The sequence below is a fragment of the Branchiostoma floridae genome, chromosome 5, assembly GCF_000003815.2.
Source record: "Branchiostoma floridae strain S238N-H82 chromosome 5, Bfl_VNyyK, whole genome shotgun sequence".
Lineage (NCBI taxonomy): Eukaryota > Metazoa > Chordata > Leptocardii > Amphioxiformes > Branchiostomatidae > Branchiostoma > Branchiostoma floridae.
In genome coordinates, this window is record NC_049983.1 from 29,149,276 (window position 1) to 29,169,661 (window position 20,386).

General features: G+C 42.9%; 1 protein-coding gene across 1 annotated transcript; it reads left to right on the plus strand.

The window, feature by feature from the left end:
* The first annotated feature begins 68 nt into the window (after positions 1 to 68).
* Positions 69 to 19,996, plus strand: LOC118415668 (bromodomain and WD repeat-containing protein 3-like). The gene is made up of 26 exons (XM_035820399.1): positions 69 to 333; positions 419 to 477; positions 557 to 586; positions 772 to 831; positions 2,899 to 3,049; positions 3,498 to 3,602; positions 4,759 to 4,922; positions 6,609 to 6,830; positions 8,531 to 8,631; positions 8,939 to 9,110; positions 9,877 to 10,016; positions 10,398 to 10,554; positions 11,058 to 11,192; positions 11,571 to 11,699; positions 12,201 to 12,426; positions 12,797 to 12,964; positions 13,649 to 13,808; positions 14,416 to 14,512; positions 14,958 to 15,116; positions 15,658 to 15,743; positions 16,144 to 16,336; positions 16,922 to 17,161; positions 17,523 to 17,647; positions 18,565 to 18,647; positions 19,252 to 19,363; positions 19,860 to 19,996. The coding sequence occupies exons 1-26, from the start codon at positions 285 to 287 to the stop codon at positions 19,951 to 19,953; spliced, it is 3,417 nt and encodes a 1,138-aa protein (XP_035676292.1). The 5' UTR covers positions 69 to 284; the 3' UTR covers positions 19,954 to 19,996.
* The last annotated feature ends 390 nt before the right edge of the window (positions 19,997 to 20,386 follow it).

Genomic DNA, 20,386 nt, shown 5'->3' on the forward strand with positions numbered 1-20,386 from the left:
GCCTAAAAACCACACATGTCAAATATCAAAACATTTACACTATATAACTGTGTCAATTTCATGTAGAATTTCTGCTTAGTTTAGACGGAATATTGCTGTATGTGACGCACTACTTTTCGCGGAGGGATATATCCCGTCAAGGCCTTGACCGCGCTGCAGCAGCGCAGCCGAAATGTCGTTTTTCAATGGAGGCTGAACATGCGAATTCGCCAGCTTTAGGCGCCGAATAATCACAAATCTAGACAAAATTTCGATATACGAAGCCTGGAAAAGCCTGCTGGAGGATGGAAACTACAGGTTCGACGTCGAGGGAGGCTTCCCCGACCGAATCTGGTGGGTAAATTTCTCGCAGGTTGCTGTGAATCCCGTTGTTTTCGGCGACAAACTGACCGATTTTGTACTTTTCTTCCCCTCGCAGAATTGTACTTCCTGATCGCGAAATTCCTCTCCGGTGGACCTTGTACGAGGGCATTTGAGGTAAGAAATGTCAGATTTGAGAAATTTGGTTCTCCCTTTGTCGTTTTTCACACCTAACAAAGCCGTTGTCTCGCCACAGGTCCTGCAACAAGAGCTTGAAGAACACGAGGTATGTGCCCAAAACTCGCCTTCATCTGCGCACTTGCTAGCGGTTTTTCGCACTTGTGAACTTTCAATTTTTGGTAAATTTGCCTCAAAATTTCCTTGTTGGGTCGGTGGATGCCCATTTTTCCTATCGCCCCGGCCAGATCTCCCAACAGACAACCGCCAGTAACGATTTTCCCATTCCTACAGCTTCTAGAGCGCCGGAGCGACTGGTTGGGAGATACGCACCCTCAAACCTACGGAAACTTGGTGAGAAGCGCTAAAACTTTCTTCAACTTTGTCAGAATTTCGGATTTGACGTAAAATGAGCATTTGGGGCACATTTTCTCGCCCAAACGAAAATGGTAGCAATGGGTAGCAAAAATTATGCTCGATCGAAAAAGGTAGGGTTATCCGGTCGAATTCGCTCATTTTGGGCCAAAAATGAGGGAAAAGGGACTGTTTTTGCACAAATAATAAATTCGAGCCAGAGCAATTTACATAGGCAGACTATTGTGTTACGCACGTCATGGGCGATAAGGTTAGCCGCTGACCAATCAGCGCGCGAGGAAACCCGATACGCCCGGGGCCTCTACGTGACCTGAAATTTGATCAGCCTCAGCTATTTGTGTCCGGCCACGTCATTGGCTAAACCCGCTTGTGGGCGAGGCCACCTTGTAGAAAAATGGGTAAAATATTTTAAGAAATATTTATATACTTCATAATAGACATAGTGGTTGTATTGAGTTGTTGAGAAAAATAACTGTAAAAGTTTGTATTATGAATAGTCATTTAAGAAATATTTGCAGTTAAGCTGTAGTTTTGGGTGCATAAAATAAATTTTTTTGATCTGCCCACCCCTGTAAGGTTCTCTAGAGGCAGATGCCAGATCTGCAGGCTTCCTGCCTGGCTCAGTTGACACCCATGATTGATGATGGGGAGTGGAGAAGGGGCATGAATCATGCATGTAGTGTGCAAGGCAAGGGGAACCCGCTTTTCCTGACAGAAGGCCGGGATAATATTTCCAGCTGTCTGATTGGAAAGTCACCTGCAGTTTCAGACACAATAAAACACATGTTACTGAGATTTATGAGAGAAAACTAGAAATTTTGGCAACGTTGCAACATCTATATGCTCAAGCTCTTTTGTAGGTTGCTTATGGGACATTTTTGTCCAGCAAATTTATTGTATAGCAGTTTGACATGTAATGTGAAATGTATAGTATCCTATCAAATGTTTATAACTTTCATGGCATCATGGAATGGTGTAAATTGAGCATTCTTCAACTTACTAGTAGTGCTACCTTTGAAACAGAAGTAACATTATGTTACTTTATCATATACCAAGGAGCTTTAATCAAACCTCTTTGTACTGATCATGTTCTTTTGTTCTTTGCACATTGTTTGAGACGAATCGATTTATCTTGAGAATTGCAAGTTGTGATTATAAGGAAGTGAAGAAAACATTTCAGGCAGTAGATTTAATCATAATGATAATAATAATAATCATCTGGTGTATTTTGCCAGCCAGTAGGTACCCAGTATGAGTAATGAGGCTGTTTAACGTGGTCGAGGCACCTCCTCGAGCACGGGACCCCCGTTTTACGTCCCTCCCGGAAGACGATTTCGTGGAAACTTCGTGAGGCTACAGCAATCCGGACGTCCTTGGTTGGTCTCCCATCCAAGCACTGTCCGGACCGTCGCGTTGCTTAACTTCCGAGATCGAGGGATCGGGTGTACCAACGCGCCACGCGGCCGTAGCGATTTCTTCTTGTTGTTTGTGCTGTAGCAACATTTACAAATTACAACTTCTGTAACCAAAGTAACATTATCTGCATTGGCTCTTTTGTTGTATTGCTCTCTGAGGCAAATTGATTTGTCTTGAGGATAACATATATAGCAGGTGTTTATGTATGTTCGGAAAGTAAGGAGAAATTTAAGCCTGTAAAATTTATGCCTGTTTCTTTTATGTCAAAGTGTTACATCTACAAAAAAAAGAGAAAATGAAAATGTCAGTATTAGTACAAAGTTTGGACAAACACAGCCTAAACCTGTGTTTTTGTTGTTTTTTTCACAGGTGCAAAAAGTGCCTTTTAGTGATGTGCCAGTATTACATGAGAAAGAATAAAGTGAAATAGTACTACAATGAATACATACTAAACCTGTTTTTTGTTTAAGTTTCTGATGATAATCCCACTCATTAGTGTATCAACATTACTGAAAGTACCTTTTCATCAAAAGATGACAGTGTCAAGACTTAAAACAACTAAGAAAGTGAGAGTGTTAGTACTACAACCCATGCAGAGTGTAATCCTTTGTTTTTGTTGTTGTTTCCCAGGTGCAGAGAAACCCCCATGTCAGTCGGGAACACCTGTTACAGGTGTGTAAACGGGTGAGCCCGTTACTTGACACCCAGGTGCGACCGAGCGTGCCAGGTGTCAGGACTCTCCTAGGGTTGGGCAGGCAGTCACTGCTCAGACATGCAGAAGGTATGTTCACAATCCCCTTTTGTAGCCTCTGAAATAGTACAGAATGAAGATAATAGTTTTCGTCGTTGGTCGTATCGTATCCAAATTTGATGGTAGAAAAATGTACTTCCACCACACAGCTATCACCTGTTTTGGCTCCCCCTCCATTTTGGTAGTAAAGTTTGATAAACACAAAAAAACAGTTTATTTTTACCATGTTGAGGGAGGTTCACCTCCATTGGGGGTTGGTTGTGTACGTTTGTTAGCGCCTATAACTCAAGATTCTTAAATGGATTTGTATGAATTTTGTTATGTTGGTAGTTATTGTGAAATCCTGAAGAAACTTGGCAATTTTGGGAACCCTAGTGGTACTTTTGACTTTGTTTGCGAGTCGTTTAATGTCAGAATTTGTCATTTTATGCTTTAAGTTTTAACTAATGCATAATATATAATTTTTTTTCTTTCTTAGACTTTAAGAAGGTCCAGTGGAAAGGACCCACCTTGGCAGCCAAGGCCTCTGGTTCCCATGGCAACCTGATGCCACCTGTCAATTATGGCCATGCCCCACCTGCATGTAAGTAGACGTTTTCCGTGTCTTATTTGTTACACCAATGACAATGATGGCCAATTAGAAAAATACTTTCCAACTTAACTTGCAGAGCCATGATAGTAAATGTGCTAAATTGTAACAACAGCCTTATTGGTCATTAATGACAAGCAAAAATAATCTCTCAAAGATGTTATAGTATTAAGTATTGAAACAGTCAAGAAATTTGGAATCTGGTCAAAATATTGGAATCTGCACAAGTATCTGTGATATTCATGGCATGTAAATGACCTGTAAGTGTAACTTTGACATATATCCAATAACAAGTTGAAATGTAGGGGGTTGGAAGCCCGGGGCTCTTGGCATTTTGAAATTACTTTTTGAAATTACAGTGACCAGTGTTAAATCGGGAGGTGGAAACTGACTGTAAGTTGATACGACAGGAGCTATCTGTTATCCAATAGTTTTGGCTTCACATAGATGAATCAATTTTAGATTGCTTTTTTGCTATCAGTACCCTGTGGCCATTGCAAGGTCAAATCAGGTCGTCCACTGATGGGAAAGTGATTCTTTTTCAATAATTTGGGGTGCAGTGTGGATGCACCACAGCATGCTTTCTAGGAAAAGCACGCCGTGCCACCCCTAGTCTTTTCAATAAGTTTGTTGGGTTATTTTTCAATGATTTCAATTATGGTAGCACACAGTGATAGTTGTTTGAGCAAAAAAAATTATGGGGGGATGAGATAGTGGACTGACTGAACATTGGAAACACAATCTGTATCTTTTCGTTTTGGTCTAAGAAAATATTTACACATTTCACTGCAAAACTGTTGTGCCTTCCTTTGCCTTTATTTTCAGGGCTCCAAATGCCAACAATCTATTTTCAAAAAAAAAAGTTTGAGATTAACTGCACCAGACAAAGTTTATCTACACCACTCTGAATTTAGGAAGGATGGATTGTTCTAAAGTTGTTCATGTATAAAACCCAGTACATGGACCATTTCATTTCATTTTATTTCCATTTATTTCAGTGCAAGTTAGGTACATGTAGACACCAGAAATACCTGCACAGCTCAAATTTTACCTGCACTAACCTGCATATGCAGGTGGTATTTTGAGCCCTGCTTATTGTCACATTTACGAAGAAAATGAAGTATATGAAATGTTGTTGTTCTCCTGCTAGGTCACATAGTAAACGCCAGGCAGCTGTTAGGTGTGGCCAAGCGACACTTCCTAGCGCCAACACAGACCACGTACAGTAAGTACTGTATGCACCTGCGTGTGCTGGGCCACCTCTCTGCTGTCTACTGTATCGCCTTCGACAGAACTGGCAAGTGTATCATCACGGTGAGTCGGTTTTACCAGCTTAGCCAAGTGAATTTACTTCCTCAGATCTTTTGTGACAAATAATTGAGGGTGATTGGGGGAATGTTTTATTATTTCCCTTACAGGTAGATCTTTTCAAACAGAAAGAGCATTTCATTTTTATGTGGGCGAAGCCACACATTTAGTTTTTCCTCAGATATTTGCATATTCCACCCGGAAATCAGAAAGAATGGAAGCTGTAAATATGTACTCCACGTTTCAAGCTTTTTGATTGGCTTAAAGTCTCACTTTCTCGGTTTTACGTCAGAGGTGAACCTATCAACGCACAGAACACAATCGGCATCGAGTTTGATAATAGCCAATCAGAACTCCGAAAAAATGAAAGCTGTCAACATATACTCCGCGTTTCCAGCTTTTTGATTGAACAAAGTCGCGGACTGTCTCGGGTGTACGCAGAGGTGAACCAATCAGCGCACAGAACACAAAATAGCATTCGGCATGCAGTTGGATAATACTATAGCAGCTGAGACGACCAAACAGGCGCTCAAGGGAGAAGTTGCCTGCCATGGAATGAACGAGATTGATAAATTTCCACACAAAAACATTATGTTCAGAAAATTGGACCTTGGAATCTTGCCAATGCCATTCAACGGTGAACGGGCGTATTCAAGCTACGCAATACATTTGCATACCTGTTAAAACCGGCGCCTGTAACATGTTGTAGCACTGGCTCAACTGTATTATTCACGCGTGGTAAACCAACGCTCTGCGTTCGAATCCGTGGCCAGATAATTTTTTTTCCTGCATTTTCGCGAAAATGTTGCCTTTCTTGTTGCTTCCTTCTTGCGATTTTTGCTTCCTTTTCCCTTCGCCCACATCCTGCATTTTTTTTCAAAAATGTTGCCTTTCTAGTTAAATTTATTCTCTTTCTCTGAAAAAAATTCTTTGCTCCCATCAAAGTGCTGATCCAAATGCAGGCATTGCTGTTTTGATTGACATGTATATGGCCAAGCGAGTTACCAAGAATGAAATGAAGGCTCGGACTAGTCGACTTGACTTGTTCACTTTGATTGTTCTCTATTCCTATCTCCAAGTTATGTAAAGAAAAAGGACAAGAAAAGGGCCCTAAAAGAATTTTAAAAAATATCTTTTTGGCAGGGTGCTGATGACAACCTGTTGAATCTTTATGCTTAAAATTTAAATACGTTTCATACTGTTCAATCATCAAGATGAAAATGTCTAAGAAAGTGTTTGCTTCTACCAAGGTGCTGATGACAACCTGTTGAAGATCTGGTCTTTATGCTGAAATACTTCTACTTTAGTCTTTTTTTCCTGTTGATTTCATACTGCTAAATCACCTTGGCCCATCTCATTTTAAGAAAAAGTGTAAGAAAGTCTTTGCTTCCTCCAGGGTGCTGATGACAACCTGTTGAAGATCTGGTCTTTATGCTGAAATACTTCTACTTTAGTCTTTTTGACTGTTGATTTCATACTGCTCAATCACCTAGGCCAATCTCATTTTAAGAAAAAGTCTAAAAAAAGTCTTTGCTTCCACCAAGGTGCTGATGACAACCTGTTGAAGATCTGGTCTTTATGCTGAAATACTTCTACTTTAGTAGTCTTTTTGACTGTTGATTTCATACTGCTCAATCACCAAGACCCATCCTATTTTAAGAAAAAGTCTAAGAAAGTCTTTGCTTCCCCCAGGGTGCTGATGACAACCTGTTGAAGATCTGGTCAGCGCACGACGGCCGCCTGATGGCGACCCTGCGTGGAATGTCCAGCGAGATCACAGACATGGCGGTCAACTACGAGAACACGCTCCTGGCCGCCGGCAGCGTGGACAAGACGATCCGTGTCTGGGACATGAAGACGCTAGCGCCGGTGTCGGTGTTGATGGGTCACTCTGCCATGGTTACCTCACTACAGGTAACGTGCTCACTCATTCACTCACTCACTCACTCACTCACTCACTCACTCACTCACTCACTCATTCACTCACACACTCACTCACTCAAGACGATCCGTGTCTGGGACATGAAGACGTTAGCGCCAGTGTCTGTGCTGATGGGTCACTCTGCCATGGTTACCTCACTACAGGTAACGTGCTCACTCATTCACTCACTCACTCACTCACTCACTCACTCATTCACTCACACACTCACTCACTCAAGACGATCCGTGTCTGGGACATGAAGACGTTAGCGCCAGTGTCTGTGCTGATGGGTCACTCTGCCATGGTTACCTCACTACAGGTAACGTTCTCACTCATTCGCTCACTCATTCACAGTCACTCACTCATTCATTCACTCACACACTCACTCAAGACGATCCGTGTCTGGGACATGAAGATGCTAGCGCCAGTGTCTGTGCTGATGGGCCACTCTGCCATGGTTACCTCACTACAGGTAACGTGCTCACTCATTCACTCACTCACTCACTCACTCACTCACTCACTCACTCATTCAGTCACTCGTTCACTCATGCACTCAGTCACTCACTCACTCTCACTCACTCACACAGTCACTCATTCACACAGTCACTCACTCACTCTCACTCACTCACACAGTCAGTCACTCACTCACTCACTCACTCAAGACGATCATTGTCTGGGACATGAAGACGCTAGCGCCAGTGTCTGTGTTGATGGGTCACTCCGCCATGGTTACCTCACTACAGGTAATGTTCTCACTCATTCGCTCACTCACTCACTCACTCACTCACTCACTCTCACACAGTCAGTCATTCACTCACTCACTCACTCGCTTGCTCACTCACTCACACAGTCACTCATTCACTCACACAGTCACTCACTCACTCACTCACTCACTCATTCACAGAGTCACTCACTCACTCTCAGTCAGTCAGTCATTCACTCACTCGAGACGATCCGTGTCTGGGACATGAAGACGTTGGCGCCGGTGTCGGTGCTGATGGGTCATTCCGCCATGGTTACCTCACTACAGGTAACGTGCTCACTCACTCGCTCACTCATTCATTTGCTCACTCATTCACACAGTCACTCACTCACTCACTCACACAGTCAGTCATTCACTCACTCACTCAAGACGATCCGTGTCTGGGACATGAAGACGTTAGCGCCGGTGTCTGTGTTGATGGGACACTCCGCCATGGTTACCTCACTACAGGTAATGTTCTCACTCATTCGCTCACTCATTCACTCACTCACTCACTCTCTCTCTCTCGCTCACTCACTCACACGCATGCACTCAGTCACACACTTGCTCCCTCACTCTGACGGGTTACTCAGCCATGGTTACCTCACTACAGGTAACACATGCACTCTCTCTCACTCATTCACTCCCTCACTCACTCACTCATTCACACAGTCAGTCATTCACACACTCACTCGCTCGCTTACTCTGCTGGGTCACTTCGCAATGGTAATACTTTACTACAGGTAACGGGAAAAAGCTTTTTGCTGATCTCTAATTTTCCCTTTAGCAATTTATAAGTATAAGTATAACAAGTATGAAGTGTTGTGATATGGATGTTCAACATTCAGGTAACCATCATGATGTTCTTAAATGAATTGCCTTGTTTGTTTATATTTGTTTATATGTCTTGTAATTCCCTGTCAATCTTAAGCCCTGGTCTTGTCATTCCAGTTCTGTCCATCGGCCCGTGGCTCGCAGCGTTTCTTGGCGTCGACTGGCGCAGATGGCACAGTTTGCTTCTGGCAGTGGTGTGTCAACACATGTACCTTCAAGTAAGTAGAGATTTGATATTTAGAGGAGATTTTGACAAAAATACGAATATATACTATATACTCATATTATACCACATACAGTACTAATATACTTGGGAGGTGTTTACCCTTCTGTTCCAGTCCACACAAATAATAAACAACACACTTAGTCAACAGGCAAATGCGATAATACAGTCAGTGACCCTGCACAAGTCACTGTATTTGTATGGTGTCCAGAAAGTTTCTGATAAGACTGAAGTTTGCCAACTCCCTGTTGCAAAAAGTAGAATTGTATATCGGTTTGACTTCCATGTTTTCCCTCCTGTAGTCAAACCCCGATAAAGTTCACGGACCGGTCGCGTGCGGGCGCCCAGCTGCTCTGCTCGTCCTTCAGTCCCGGCGGCACGTTCCTGGTGACGGGGAACTCGGACCACATCATCCGTGTCTACTTCCTGAGCGTGGCTGGACCAGACAGGATAGCGGAGCTCGAGGCACACACCGTGAGTAGGGCTGCATACCTTAACCAGGGCTCGAAATATCACCTGCATATGCAGGTTAGTGCAGGTAAAATTGGAGCTGTGCAGATATTTCTGGTGTCTACCTGCACCTAACCTGCACTGGTCCACGTACTGGGTTTTATACATAAATGTCCTATGATGTAGGTGTATGTGAATTGTTATTAGCTGCATTGACTGTTACCACCTATAAGGTATAAAAGAAAACAAAGCAATGGTTCCTGAACAATTATGGTATGATCCATACTTCCTAAATTCATAGCGGTGCAGGTAAAATTTGTCTGGTGCAGGTAATTTTCAATGTTATCTGCACCAGTGCAGGTATGCAGAAAAAGTATTTCGAGCCCTGTTAACATAACATCAGGTACAGGTACAGGAACTGGTACAGATGTTAAGATACATGTCTAAACCTGTACCTTTACCTGAACAACACTCGCCAACTGAAACTTTGAAAGATGTTGCTTATTAGGTCAGGTGTCTCTATGTGTCACTTTGGTCACGTTTACCATCGAATGAGACCATAAGGTTAGGAGATGAAAACAAAAACATGTTAATTTCAAAGCTTGCTCTGATTTTAAGTTTCAGCACAGCCTTTTACTTTTCTTTTCTAGTGCTAGATTTTTTCTTTGCTGTAGGATTTATGCTTCTGCAGTCACAAAATTAGCATATATATTGGTATAGTACCGGACTACCGGTACTTCATCATCTGGTATTTTTTTACTAAGATTTCTGTTTGTTGAATTTTCCCCAGGACAAAGTGGACAGTATCCAATACAACAACAGCGGGGACAAGTTTGTGAGCGGGAGTCGAGACGGCACGGCGCGAGTCTGGAGGTTCGAGAGGCAGGAGTGGAGAAACGTCTTGTTAAACATGGCCACAAGTCTGCCGGGGTAGGGAATCTTTCTGGTTTTATTGTTCCAGAAATTTTGTTTATTGTTTTGTTTGCACGTTAAAGTTAAGTCCTTTAATAACAGCAGGAAAAAAAACTTGCATGGGAGACTAGAAAAAAAAACCCTGTTAGGTTTTTCATGGGTCTTCCGTTGAACTGAATGTGGGTTTCAGGTTTTCAGTGCTTGAAATACCCACTTCTGGGCTTGGCTTTTGACGCAGATTGCCACCTGAGCAACCTAGCTGAAAAAAGGATTTCGAGTACTGGGTTTTATTGCCTCAAAAATGGATGTGTCATGAAGGTTACATTTTTAGGCAGTGTCTATGCATATGTTTTTGTGTCTGTTGTCTTATGTCATGTTTTCTTTTGTACTTTTGTACAGTAAATCTAACCAGTTAGACACAGCAAACAAGTACTTTAAGTGGAAGGTAACGATGGTTGGCTGGGACCTGCATGACAAGTATGTCATCACTGCAGTCAACGACAAGTCTCTCAAAGTCTGGGACTCCAACAGTGGCAAACTGGTGCACATACTGGAGGTAAGGACGAGCTCAATGCATTCTAAGGCCTTGTGATAGATAGCCCTATGTTTCAAACAGGGCTGTCTCCAACTTTGAAGTTTCTTCAGTGCTACTGTTTCAGAGCTCGTATTGTTGATTTTCGTTATTAAATCTGTCAATCTCTTTAAAAGTGATAATCTTTTTAAGCTTACCAAAATCCATTTTTATCGGTTTCATGTCATAAAGTCCATAGTCTATGGATAGACAGGGTGAATTTTTTTCTGTCCCAACAAGCAAATTTGCTTCCTGGGACAGAGAGACGGATCCTGGAGACATCCCTGGTAAGACGGTCATGCTGAACATGATGTGGCGGTGTACTTTGTATAAAAAATGAATATCAACCTGTTTATGCTCCTATGTTGTCACACGGATGAGGTTTTTGTACTGGAAGCCTACCCGTCAGACAGTCATCTTACCGAGTGACGTGTGGTTTACCCATTGTAACTGTAGTTTAATCTGAATATTCTCTTATGTCTTCTCAGGGCCACACCGATGAGGTGTTTGTGCTGGAGGCCCACCCGACCGACCCCCATGTTCTGCTGAGTGCGGGCCATGACGGCCATGTCATGGTCTGGGACCTGCAGACGGGAAGCCTCATCAAAAGGTTCTTCAACATGGTGAGTAGGACATCTTCTGTGATACGTCAATGAAGTTTAGGCAATATTAGTCTTAAAGAGAAATCAATCTGTATAACTGGATATGTTACAGAGATTACCTCTGGATGTTTCAAGTGATATTCATTACTCTTCACGTTAATTTTGTTGTTGTCCTTGTTTAAGATGGTCAATGGGAAAAGCTCAGAAATGCTGAAGTACAATTGTATTTTTTTTACATCTTTCAGAGTTAAGTTGAGCGTCAGAGTACGTATTGTCAATCAACCAAAGAGCCAACTGTATTGATAACCCTTCTCCCCATGTACCTATCTTTGCTAATTGAGATGATGGGTATTCCACTCAGCTGTGAAGACTGTTGACCTTGACTTTGTTGCCTTACAGATTGAAGGTCAGGGTCACGGCGCTGTGTTTGACTGCAAGTTCTCCCCCACGGGGATGCACTTCGCTGCTACAGACTCACATGGACATCTGCTCATCTTCGGCTTCGGGTCCAAAGATCCTTACTCAAAGGTACAGTTATTTCTATCACCCCACAAAAAATGGAGATTATGTTTCCAGCAGGAGCATTTGTATGTGTCTGTCTGTCTATCCGTACGCGAACATTATAACTCAGAAGGCTTGGATGTATTGTCTTGATTGTCTAGGGCACAGTACTGGAATGCAGAGACCATCCCTCTGCCTCTGCCTCTGCCTTTCACCTCCCCAATATGAGTCAGATACACATCTTTATACCTGGATGGAGTGAGGAAAGTCCTGTCAAGTACTAATTTCTTTCCCAATGACATAAAGTCTAGTGCAGGAAATCCAAGAATTGAACCTGTGACCTTTCGGTCTCCTGTCCACTTGCCTAGCCACTGGGCCATGTAGAAGTCTACATCTACATCTACACATACATCTACACTTACACCTACACGTACTTCTACACCTACATGTACATCTACATCTACATTTGATGCCATTCTTAAAGAAAAAAACGAACCAAACAAACCACTTTCTTTCCTTCCCTCCCAGATCCCAGAGGAGATGTTCTTCCACACCGACTACCGTCCACTGATCCGAGACTCCAACAACTACGTCTTAGACGAGCAAACCCAGCAGGCCCCCCACCTCATGCCTCCCCCCTTCCTGGTGGACGTGGACGGAAACCCCCACCCCCCCAGTCTACAACGGTTGGTCCCCGGGAGGGAGACCATGCCGGCAGACCAGCTCATTCCACAAGTGGGGGTGGCAGCCAATGGTACAGTTTGCATCTACACACTGTTGTGAAAATGTTGTACTTGGTGCCGTAGCTATAGTGATGTATCTGTATTTATAACTCAGCTAGACTAAGGGTAACTGCCCTTCCATGTATCACACTAGCCGTAACGAAAAAGGATGTTTCCTCATCGATATAGCAATCTCCTTGCTTCTGTCAAAAGACATACAAGCAAACTGCTGTTGATTTTGCACTACATCCTTCGTTGTCTGAAGTATTTTAGAAGTCATCTTGTAAAAGTGTTTATACAGTCACTTAAAGTTCTAGTAGCGTGAAATTTAAGAAAAAAACACAAACCAAAGCAAAATCATCTTGTTGGAAATACTGACAGCTGGTTGATTCGTGTCTCCAGGACAACCGGAGGTCATGGGGCCTATCCCAGAAGCCCCTGCTCCCCCACGCCCGCAGAATGAAGATGAAGAAGCAGCAAACATCCTGGACAACATGATCGCTGAGATGCAGCGGCAGCAAAATGGGGAGGAGGAGGGAGATGCACAGGCTGTCAGGAATGACGATACAGGTTTGTTTTTTAAAGGAGGGAACTTTCATGGACGAAAACTGGCCATAAATCCTTAAAAACATTTGGCGTTAGAATCAAGGCAGAAGAGAAAACGTCCCAAAGTATGTCCCCTGAAATGCAGGAAATAGTGTCTCTTGTTAACTGAATTTTGAAAATTTTCTGGGGAAAGTAGCCCAACCTCCTACTGTGTTAATGTTTTCAGCACTCCAGGTCTTCTGTACCTAACCCCTACGTTATAAAATTTGGGAAAACCAGTCAAGACTGAAATCTGAATTTTTTACCTTCATACCTTTGGATTTTACTGTTCAGGATCTAGAATTATGTTAGCATGGTATCATGATAAAAAAATTCTTTACACACAACCATGACTCATGAGAGTTGCAGCGGTTGTTGAAACTTTTCTCGGTTAATATTGTCATGTTTACTAACCACAGGTTTGAGAAGCCCTCCCGTTGGCCTGAGGAGAAGCGGGGATGTGGAGGGCGTACGGCGAGCCCACGGGAACGTCACCGTTAACACTATACACTATTACATTTTTAGTAATGTTGTCATGTTTAACACCCAGGTCTAGGAAGCCCTCCCGTGGGTCTGAGGAGAAAAAAAGTTATAAGATGTTAACCTGCCAATGTTGCAGTGGTAGTTGAAACTACTCTCGGTTAATGTTGTCATGTTTACCAACCACAGGTCTAAGAAGCCCTCCTGTGGGCCTGAGGAGAAGCGGGGATGTGGAGGGCGTACGGCGAGCCCACGGGAACGTCACCGTCAGCCAGCAGGCCTCCGACTCCGACCTGGTGGCCTGGAGCAAACGTGTCGTCGTACCAGACATGGAACCGGCTCTGCTTGAGTATGTGTTGATTTCCTGAAATACCTACACAGCTCCAATTTTACCTGCACTAACCTGCATATGCAGGTGGTATTTCGAGCCCTGCACATACTAGCCTTGAACATATAAAGCAGGCAGCTAATATATTTAAGTCACACCATGTTTCATATGTCTTGGGAAAATGATGCAAAACACTACAGCAAACTGGATAAAAAAACTAGGTCAAAAGATTTACTGTAACAGTTCTTGGTGGCAAACATGTCGTGTACGTGTAGATTTCTAAACACTAGCCTTGAACTATAGCCTGGGTACCATCCGGAAAGTAGTTCGCTCTGGCATTCATTATATACTATATACAGTCGCTTCTAGCTCTGACATTTTTACAACTATATATGTCGCTTCTCTGCTGTTCCATCTGGTATCCTGGACCACGTAAACGTCTGGAATCATCCAAATTTTGGACGTGGGCGCTAAAATTAAGGTGATGCAAAATACCACAGGACACTGATAAAGGAGTCCTTCCAAGTTTCCACAAGGGGTTGAAATAACTTGGACATAGCAGAGAGCATTTTCATATGTTTAGAACAACTGGTGATCGTGAACTCATGATGGATCTTTTTGTTTCCAGGACGGATGAGAAGCGGAGGGTGAGGTTAGGTGAGGAGGAACTGGCCAGGTACAAGGTGGAGAGGAAACGCAGACCTCTACCTGCAGCCATCAGTAGGGTGAGACAGACATGTTCTCTGTATACTCTAGATACAATGTTGTACTCTTATCAATGTGGACTAGGCAGGTATAAATTAGAGCTGAAATGCAGACCTCTATCTGCCACTAGGGTGAAACAGACACGTTCACTGTATGGTGCTATAGATACAATAAGCTTGCGCAAAGTTTGAATTGCACATGCATGGTGTGATGCACTGTGGGTAATGAGTGAAAGGTAAAGCCTCTTGAGGCATAAACAAAATGGGTCTAGACAAGAACCTCACCTTTGCTCTACTGTAGACGATTCACTGTATTTTACCGATCAATGTTTGATGTAATGTCCTTGTTGTATTTAAATCTGTTGTATTAAGATCATCTTTCTTTTCCCTTTGGAAACAAAAAGTACCATTGTGGAAACATGTATAACAATAATAGTAGAGCAAACTTTGTTGTCATTGTTTCCAGAATGATTCGTCTGACTCTGAGCGGAGGCTGCGGAACAGGAAGGGTCACCGACAGACGTTGACGCACGCGTACCGCACGCGCACCAACATGGCCATGGAGACGTCCCACAGCAGCCGCTCACGGTCACGACAGGTCCCCGAGTTCGACAGCTCCTCTGAGGTCAGAATCATTCGCTTTAGTGTTACGTGTAAAAAAACCCTTTATTTCATAATATTTCAATTTTAGACTTTATATTTGTACATAGAATAAAGAGCTTACCAACAGGCTTTTGATCAGTCCTCTAATCATTACCAAGTTGAAATGACCCAAATGACATCCAGACTGGAAGTGTGATGTCAGCTTCCAAAGAATGTGCTTGGAAGTCGTTATTGCCCCCTGTCTTGGTTGAGGGAAGGTTGGTGGGCTCTGATGTAAATGACCTCTTTCACTCCCCTGAAAAAGTGATCCTGTTCAAAATCTTGAACTCATTTTGCATTCACATGATGCTATGATTATAGTATGAAAGCTCTGCATAAACTAATAGACAACACTTAAAGTTTTAGTGACTTTCCTCTCTCTGAGTAGTGTGCATAGTCCAGTGGTTAGTGACCCAGCCTCTGAACCAAGAAGCCGTGAGTTTAAATCCTGACCATGTTGTTCACAGACATCTCCTTCATATGTGCTTCATGTAATACTAAAAAGTATTTTTTCCTTCCCCTAGGTTGAGCTAGAGATGGAGCAGGGCGGGTCAGGAACGGAGACATCGGAGGATGAGCAGGTCTGGGACAGCAGCAGCGACAGTGAAAGGTCAGTTTTACGACCTTCACTTCAAGGTCATTCTCAGTGGAATCAAGTGTCTTCACCTTGTCAAAATCCACAGAATGTCTCAGCGATTCTATGTGGATGTGTTGTGACACCTTTGAATTAACTGAGCTTGGGCATCTATATGCTCAAAGAACCTGGTCTTAAGAGCACGTCCAGCTTCACCTATGTAGGACTCTTGGCAAGGGCCCTGACAGAGAATGTGATAGACCCCACGCTTGTTTGCTTATGATGTTTTGTCCTTAGGTGCAACTAGGTAGTGTTTCAGGGTCTTGTTGGGTTTGATATGCTTGTCCTATTTGGGAAATCTGCAGAATTAGATATTAAGAAGGAAACTGTTGGAACAACTTTTTCCTACTGTTATTTGTGCTACCTGCCCTTACAGCGAATCTAGCGAGTACTCTGACTGGACGCAGGATGTGGGGTTGCCCAAGGAGCGCAGCAGGGGCGAGAAGCAGTCCCAGCGACAGAGGAAGGCTCCGGCCAGACTCGACTCAGAATCAGAAGAAGAGGATGAGGAGGCGGAGGAGAGACCCAAACCTCCGCCCAAGAGCAAAAAGCCCAAGAGGAAAAACAAGGTAAAGATGAGAATAAAGAGCGAAGATGAATAAAGAGAAGGATCCTGTGTTTATACAATTGTGTACTTAACCCTTAAACTGACAGGGTTTTAGCCCTAGAGGAAAAACAAGGTGGGGATGAGAGGTGGAATGAAAAATCCTAAAATTTGAAACACAAGACAGTTGTTAAACCTTCCATGGTAACCATTCAATGGACTGAAAGATAATGACTACTGTAGACAATTTTCTGCAATAGACAAGATTCTTCATGTTTGGGTCAACAAAATCTGAAAGTCTACAAAAAGTGAGTTTGGTGTCCTTTAGATTCTTCAGCGTAATATAAGCAGCTGCTGTGCTGTGTGCCTGCAAATTTAGCTGGTATGCTACACTAACATTGCTGTTATACTAGCTATACAATCACAGATCAGTGTAATGGTCCTTTCAGTAGAGGTGGTTATTGGTACAGGTTTTACTACACAGTGTTCTCCTTTTGAATAAAACAAGTTCACATTCATATTCAAAGAAGTTATGATTCATTGCAAGAAGATGATAAGTATCAAAATCTGGAAAAAGTTATATGCAGTGTTTGTCCTTTTGTTGCTATAGAAACCGCAGCCTGTGATTGACATGGACCAACAGATGTCGCTCGATGACATCCCTGATGAGTACCTCCCACCAAAGTGGATTACGGACATGAAGCCGCGCCGCTCGCCTTACGTGCCTCAGGTCGGGGACGAGGTGGTATATTTCAGGCAGGGTCACGAACTTTACGTGGACGCGGTCAGAAGACACAAGGTGTATGAGATCAACCCGCGCAAACAGCCATGGCACAAGATCGAACTCAGGGTAAGCTTCTGGCAAAGTCACTGTTTACTGGAGTTGTTAAATGAAAGTGAAGAACTCGCAACCAATGTCTACTGTTTCCTTCATACGAGATATGAAACTAGTTTGAAGTTTCTTTCAAGCAAAGTGGGAGTAATAGAGCTGGACTATCCATTGTGGCACCCAGGAAGACTTTTAATCCTGAAAATTTGTTGACTTTGTGAAGCTCATTGTATTTTTTGGTGGAAGACAGAGGATTTTAGGTTGCTTTTCTGAATAACAAGTTGGAAGAGGTTTATTTTGTAGGTTTTTTTACATGTAAGAAGACTTAGGGTCACTTTTTCAGAATGACAACTGAGACAACATTTTGAATGTCTATTTTCAGGAGCAGGAGATTGTGCGAGTGATCGGTATCCGGTACGAGATCGGACCCCCGCTGCTCTGCTGTCTGAAACTGGGACTCATCAACCCCGAGACTGGTGTTCTTACCGGAGGGAGCTTCACTATCAGGTTAGTTACCACACTTTACTCTATATTCTGTAAACATCCATGTATAAGGATGTCTTTCAGTTCACATGCAGTCTTGCATAAAAGGGCTTTAGAATATGTCCGTTTGGTAGGACAATGATCAACCCTGAGACTGGTGTTCTCACTGGAGGGAGCTTTACGATCAGGTTAGTCAGGCTACATCCAAACTAGACAGTATAGCAGTTAAAGTTAAAGTTGCCCGTACATCTGAAACAGATGCTTAGGGGTGGCACCCATCTCCATTGCTGTAGCCCTTGGGCCACACATTTGTGCAAGCCACTATAGTAGGGAGCTAGTCCGCTGGTACTGATGTGTGTTTAACTTCCATACTCTTCCTCATTAGTGCTGAGTGCTAAGCAGAGAAAGCAGCAAGTCTTTGGTATGACTTGGCTTGGAATCAAACTCACCACCAGTAGTAGTTTACTAGAAGTAGCAGCAGTAGAATGCAGTATTTGATTATACATGACGATACATTGGCTTTTAGTGTAAGAACCAACAGTTTTCCCCCTCTCCTGGTACCATGACATGCCTGATGTGACAGGTGTATCAGTTGTTACAGCAGGTGTTTGACAGGTGTAAGACCTAACGATTGTTCCCTCCTCCCCAGGTACCATGATGTGATAGACTGCCTGGTGCTGAGACAAGTTTACCAAGTTTAGCAACAGTTGTTATACAGGACTGGTGTAAAAGCTATCAATTGTTTCCTTTCAGGTACCATGACATGCCCGATGTGATAGGTGTACCAGTTGTTACAACAGGTGTTATACAGATCGATGTAAGAAATAACGATTTTTCCCCCAACCCCAGGTGCCATGACATGCCTGATGTGACTGGTGTATCAGTTTTTACAGCAAGTGTTTGACTGGTGTAAGAACTAACGATTGTTTCCCCCTTTCCAGGTACCATGACATGCCTGATGTGATAGACTTCCTGGTGCTGAGACAAGTTTACCAGCAGTCCGTGGAGGCCAACTGGCAAGTCGGTCAGTAGTCCATAATTGATGTTTGGGAAAATACTCTTTTTTTAGGGTGGAGACACAATTGCATTTTTGTCTTCTGCTCATGTGTACTTATTGGTTACAGTTGCATGGTTGTGAATTTTATTTCTGTACATCTGCCTAATATGGCATGTTGTGAAGACTATTTGCTCCTCATTGTTCTCTGTCCATTATATGTGCTAACTAGGGGTGGGTACTGGTACGGTGTACCTGTGCAAAACTGTTTTTTCTTGTTGGACCATTACAGAAAAAACAGACCTTTAAAAAAAACGGTGGATTGGACGCTGACCTGATTTGAAAATGAATAGATTATATCGGCAGGCGTTCAAGTGTTTGGGGGCTTACAGTTCCAAGGAAAAACAAGAGTGAAGTACAGGAGAGTTGATACTCTACCAAACAGAATCCTTTGTGGCGAAATGGACCATTGTTTTGAGTATTGCCCATTCATAAGTTTCACAGTTAATTAGGTTCATCGTCTGGACCTGAACCGGACCTGTACCTGAATTTTCTGTACCAGTACCCACGTCTAGTGCTAAATGTAGTGCGGACAAGTTACAGACATTAAGGATGGATCTTCCCACCCCTGTAGGTGACCGTTTCCGTGCCATCATCGATGACCAGTGGTGGTTCGGGACCATCGAGTGTCAGGAGCCGTTTCAGGAGGAGCACCCAGACAGCCACTTCCAGTGCTTCAATGTATGGTAGGTGGACAAGTCTAAACTGTTGGATCACGCTCTAAATCTTTATAATAACCTTTGCTTATAGATTGATGGTGCACTCGCTGGAAATTCAGAAGGGATTACTTATGGAACCCTTGTTGCACAAATTAACAGTAAAGGAAGGGGGTTAAAATAATCTGTTTTCTATTAAGTCTGCAGTTGTTGTCTCGGACTCTCACTTTTGCTCAGATGGCAGTTGAATACTGTGAATTGTTAGTAGTTTGTAGACAGTCACGTAGTTTGATGTAGAAGTGAATTGGAGGCATTCCCTGTGTTGTAAGTAAATGGTTGAAACAACCTGAATAATGCCTTGCAAGAAAAGTACATGATGGCAGTGTGATAAGAAAACTGCAAATACAAAACTACTGCAAACATTTTGCAATTTACACCACAGTGTTGGAGATTTTGATTGTTTTTTTTAATTTGAAGTTTGATTATGTACAAAATCTGACCTGTTTTTCCCTCCCCCCACCCCTAGTTGGGACACAGGAGAGACGGAGAGGATGAGCCCCTGGGATCTGGAGGCTGTGCCATCCGAGATGGGTGAGCCGATAGACGGACGTATGTCGTAACCAAGAAGAACGTTTTTATAACTACTGGATTTACCAACTTCAATTACTCATTTTTTGGGTCCCCTTTTCACTAGATGGCGATTGCTAACCGACTGTACTTCAGCCATAATTTAACTTTTATAACACTCGATTTCATAATTGGAATGTTATTGTACAAAGCTAAACTTTCTTCCAATACAAAAATACACATGGATCAAATTTTTAACGACCACTGTCATCTTCATCAGGGTCAGTACTCAGGGCTCGAAATTCATGTTTGGGATTAGGTGCACTGGTGCACCCATCTTAAAAAATTGGGTGCACCAAAAAAATTTTGGGTGCACCACTTAAATTGAAGTAAAAACCTAATAATAAAACTTAGTTACAAGCTATCAAATTCTTAAACAAGTACCATGACATTTTTATTGTCTTTCTAACACTTAGATGTCAAGAA

What these genes read in the sequence shown, in the direction of transcription:
- LOC118415668 (XM_035820399.1), top strand. Translation starts at nt 285, where the DNA reads ATGGAAACTACAGGTTCGACGTCGAGGGAGGCTTCCCCGACCGAATCT. An exon ending in CCATGGTTACCTCACTACAG is followed by an intron (nt 6,831 to 8,530) that starts GTAACGTGCTCA and finishes TTGTCATTCCAG; the next exon opens with TTCTGTCCATCGGCCCGTGG. An exon ending in GTCAACACATGTACCTTCAA is followed by an intron (nt 8,632 to 8,938) that starts GTAAGTAGAGAT and finishes TCCCTCCTGTAG; the next exon opens with TCAAACCCCGATAAAGTTCA.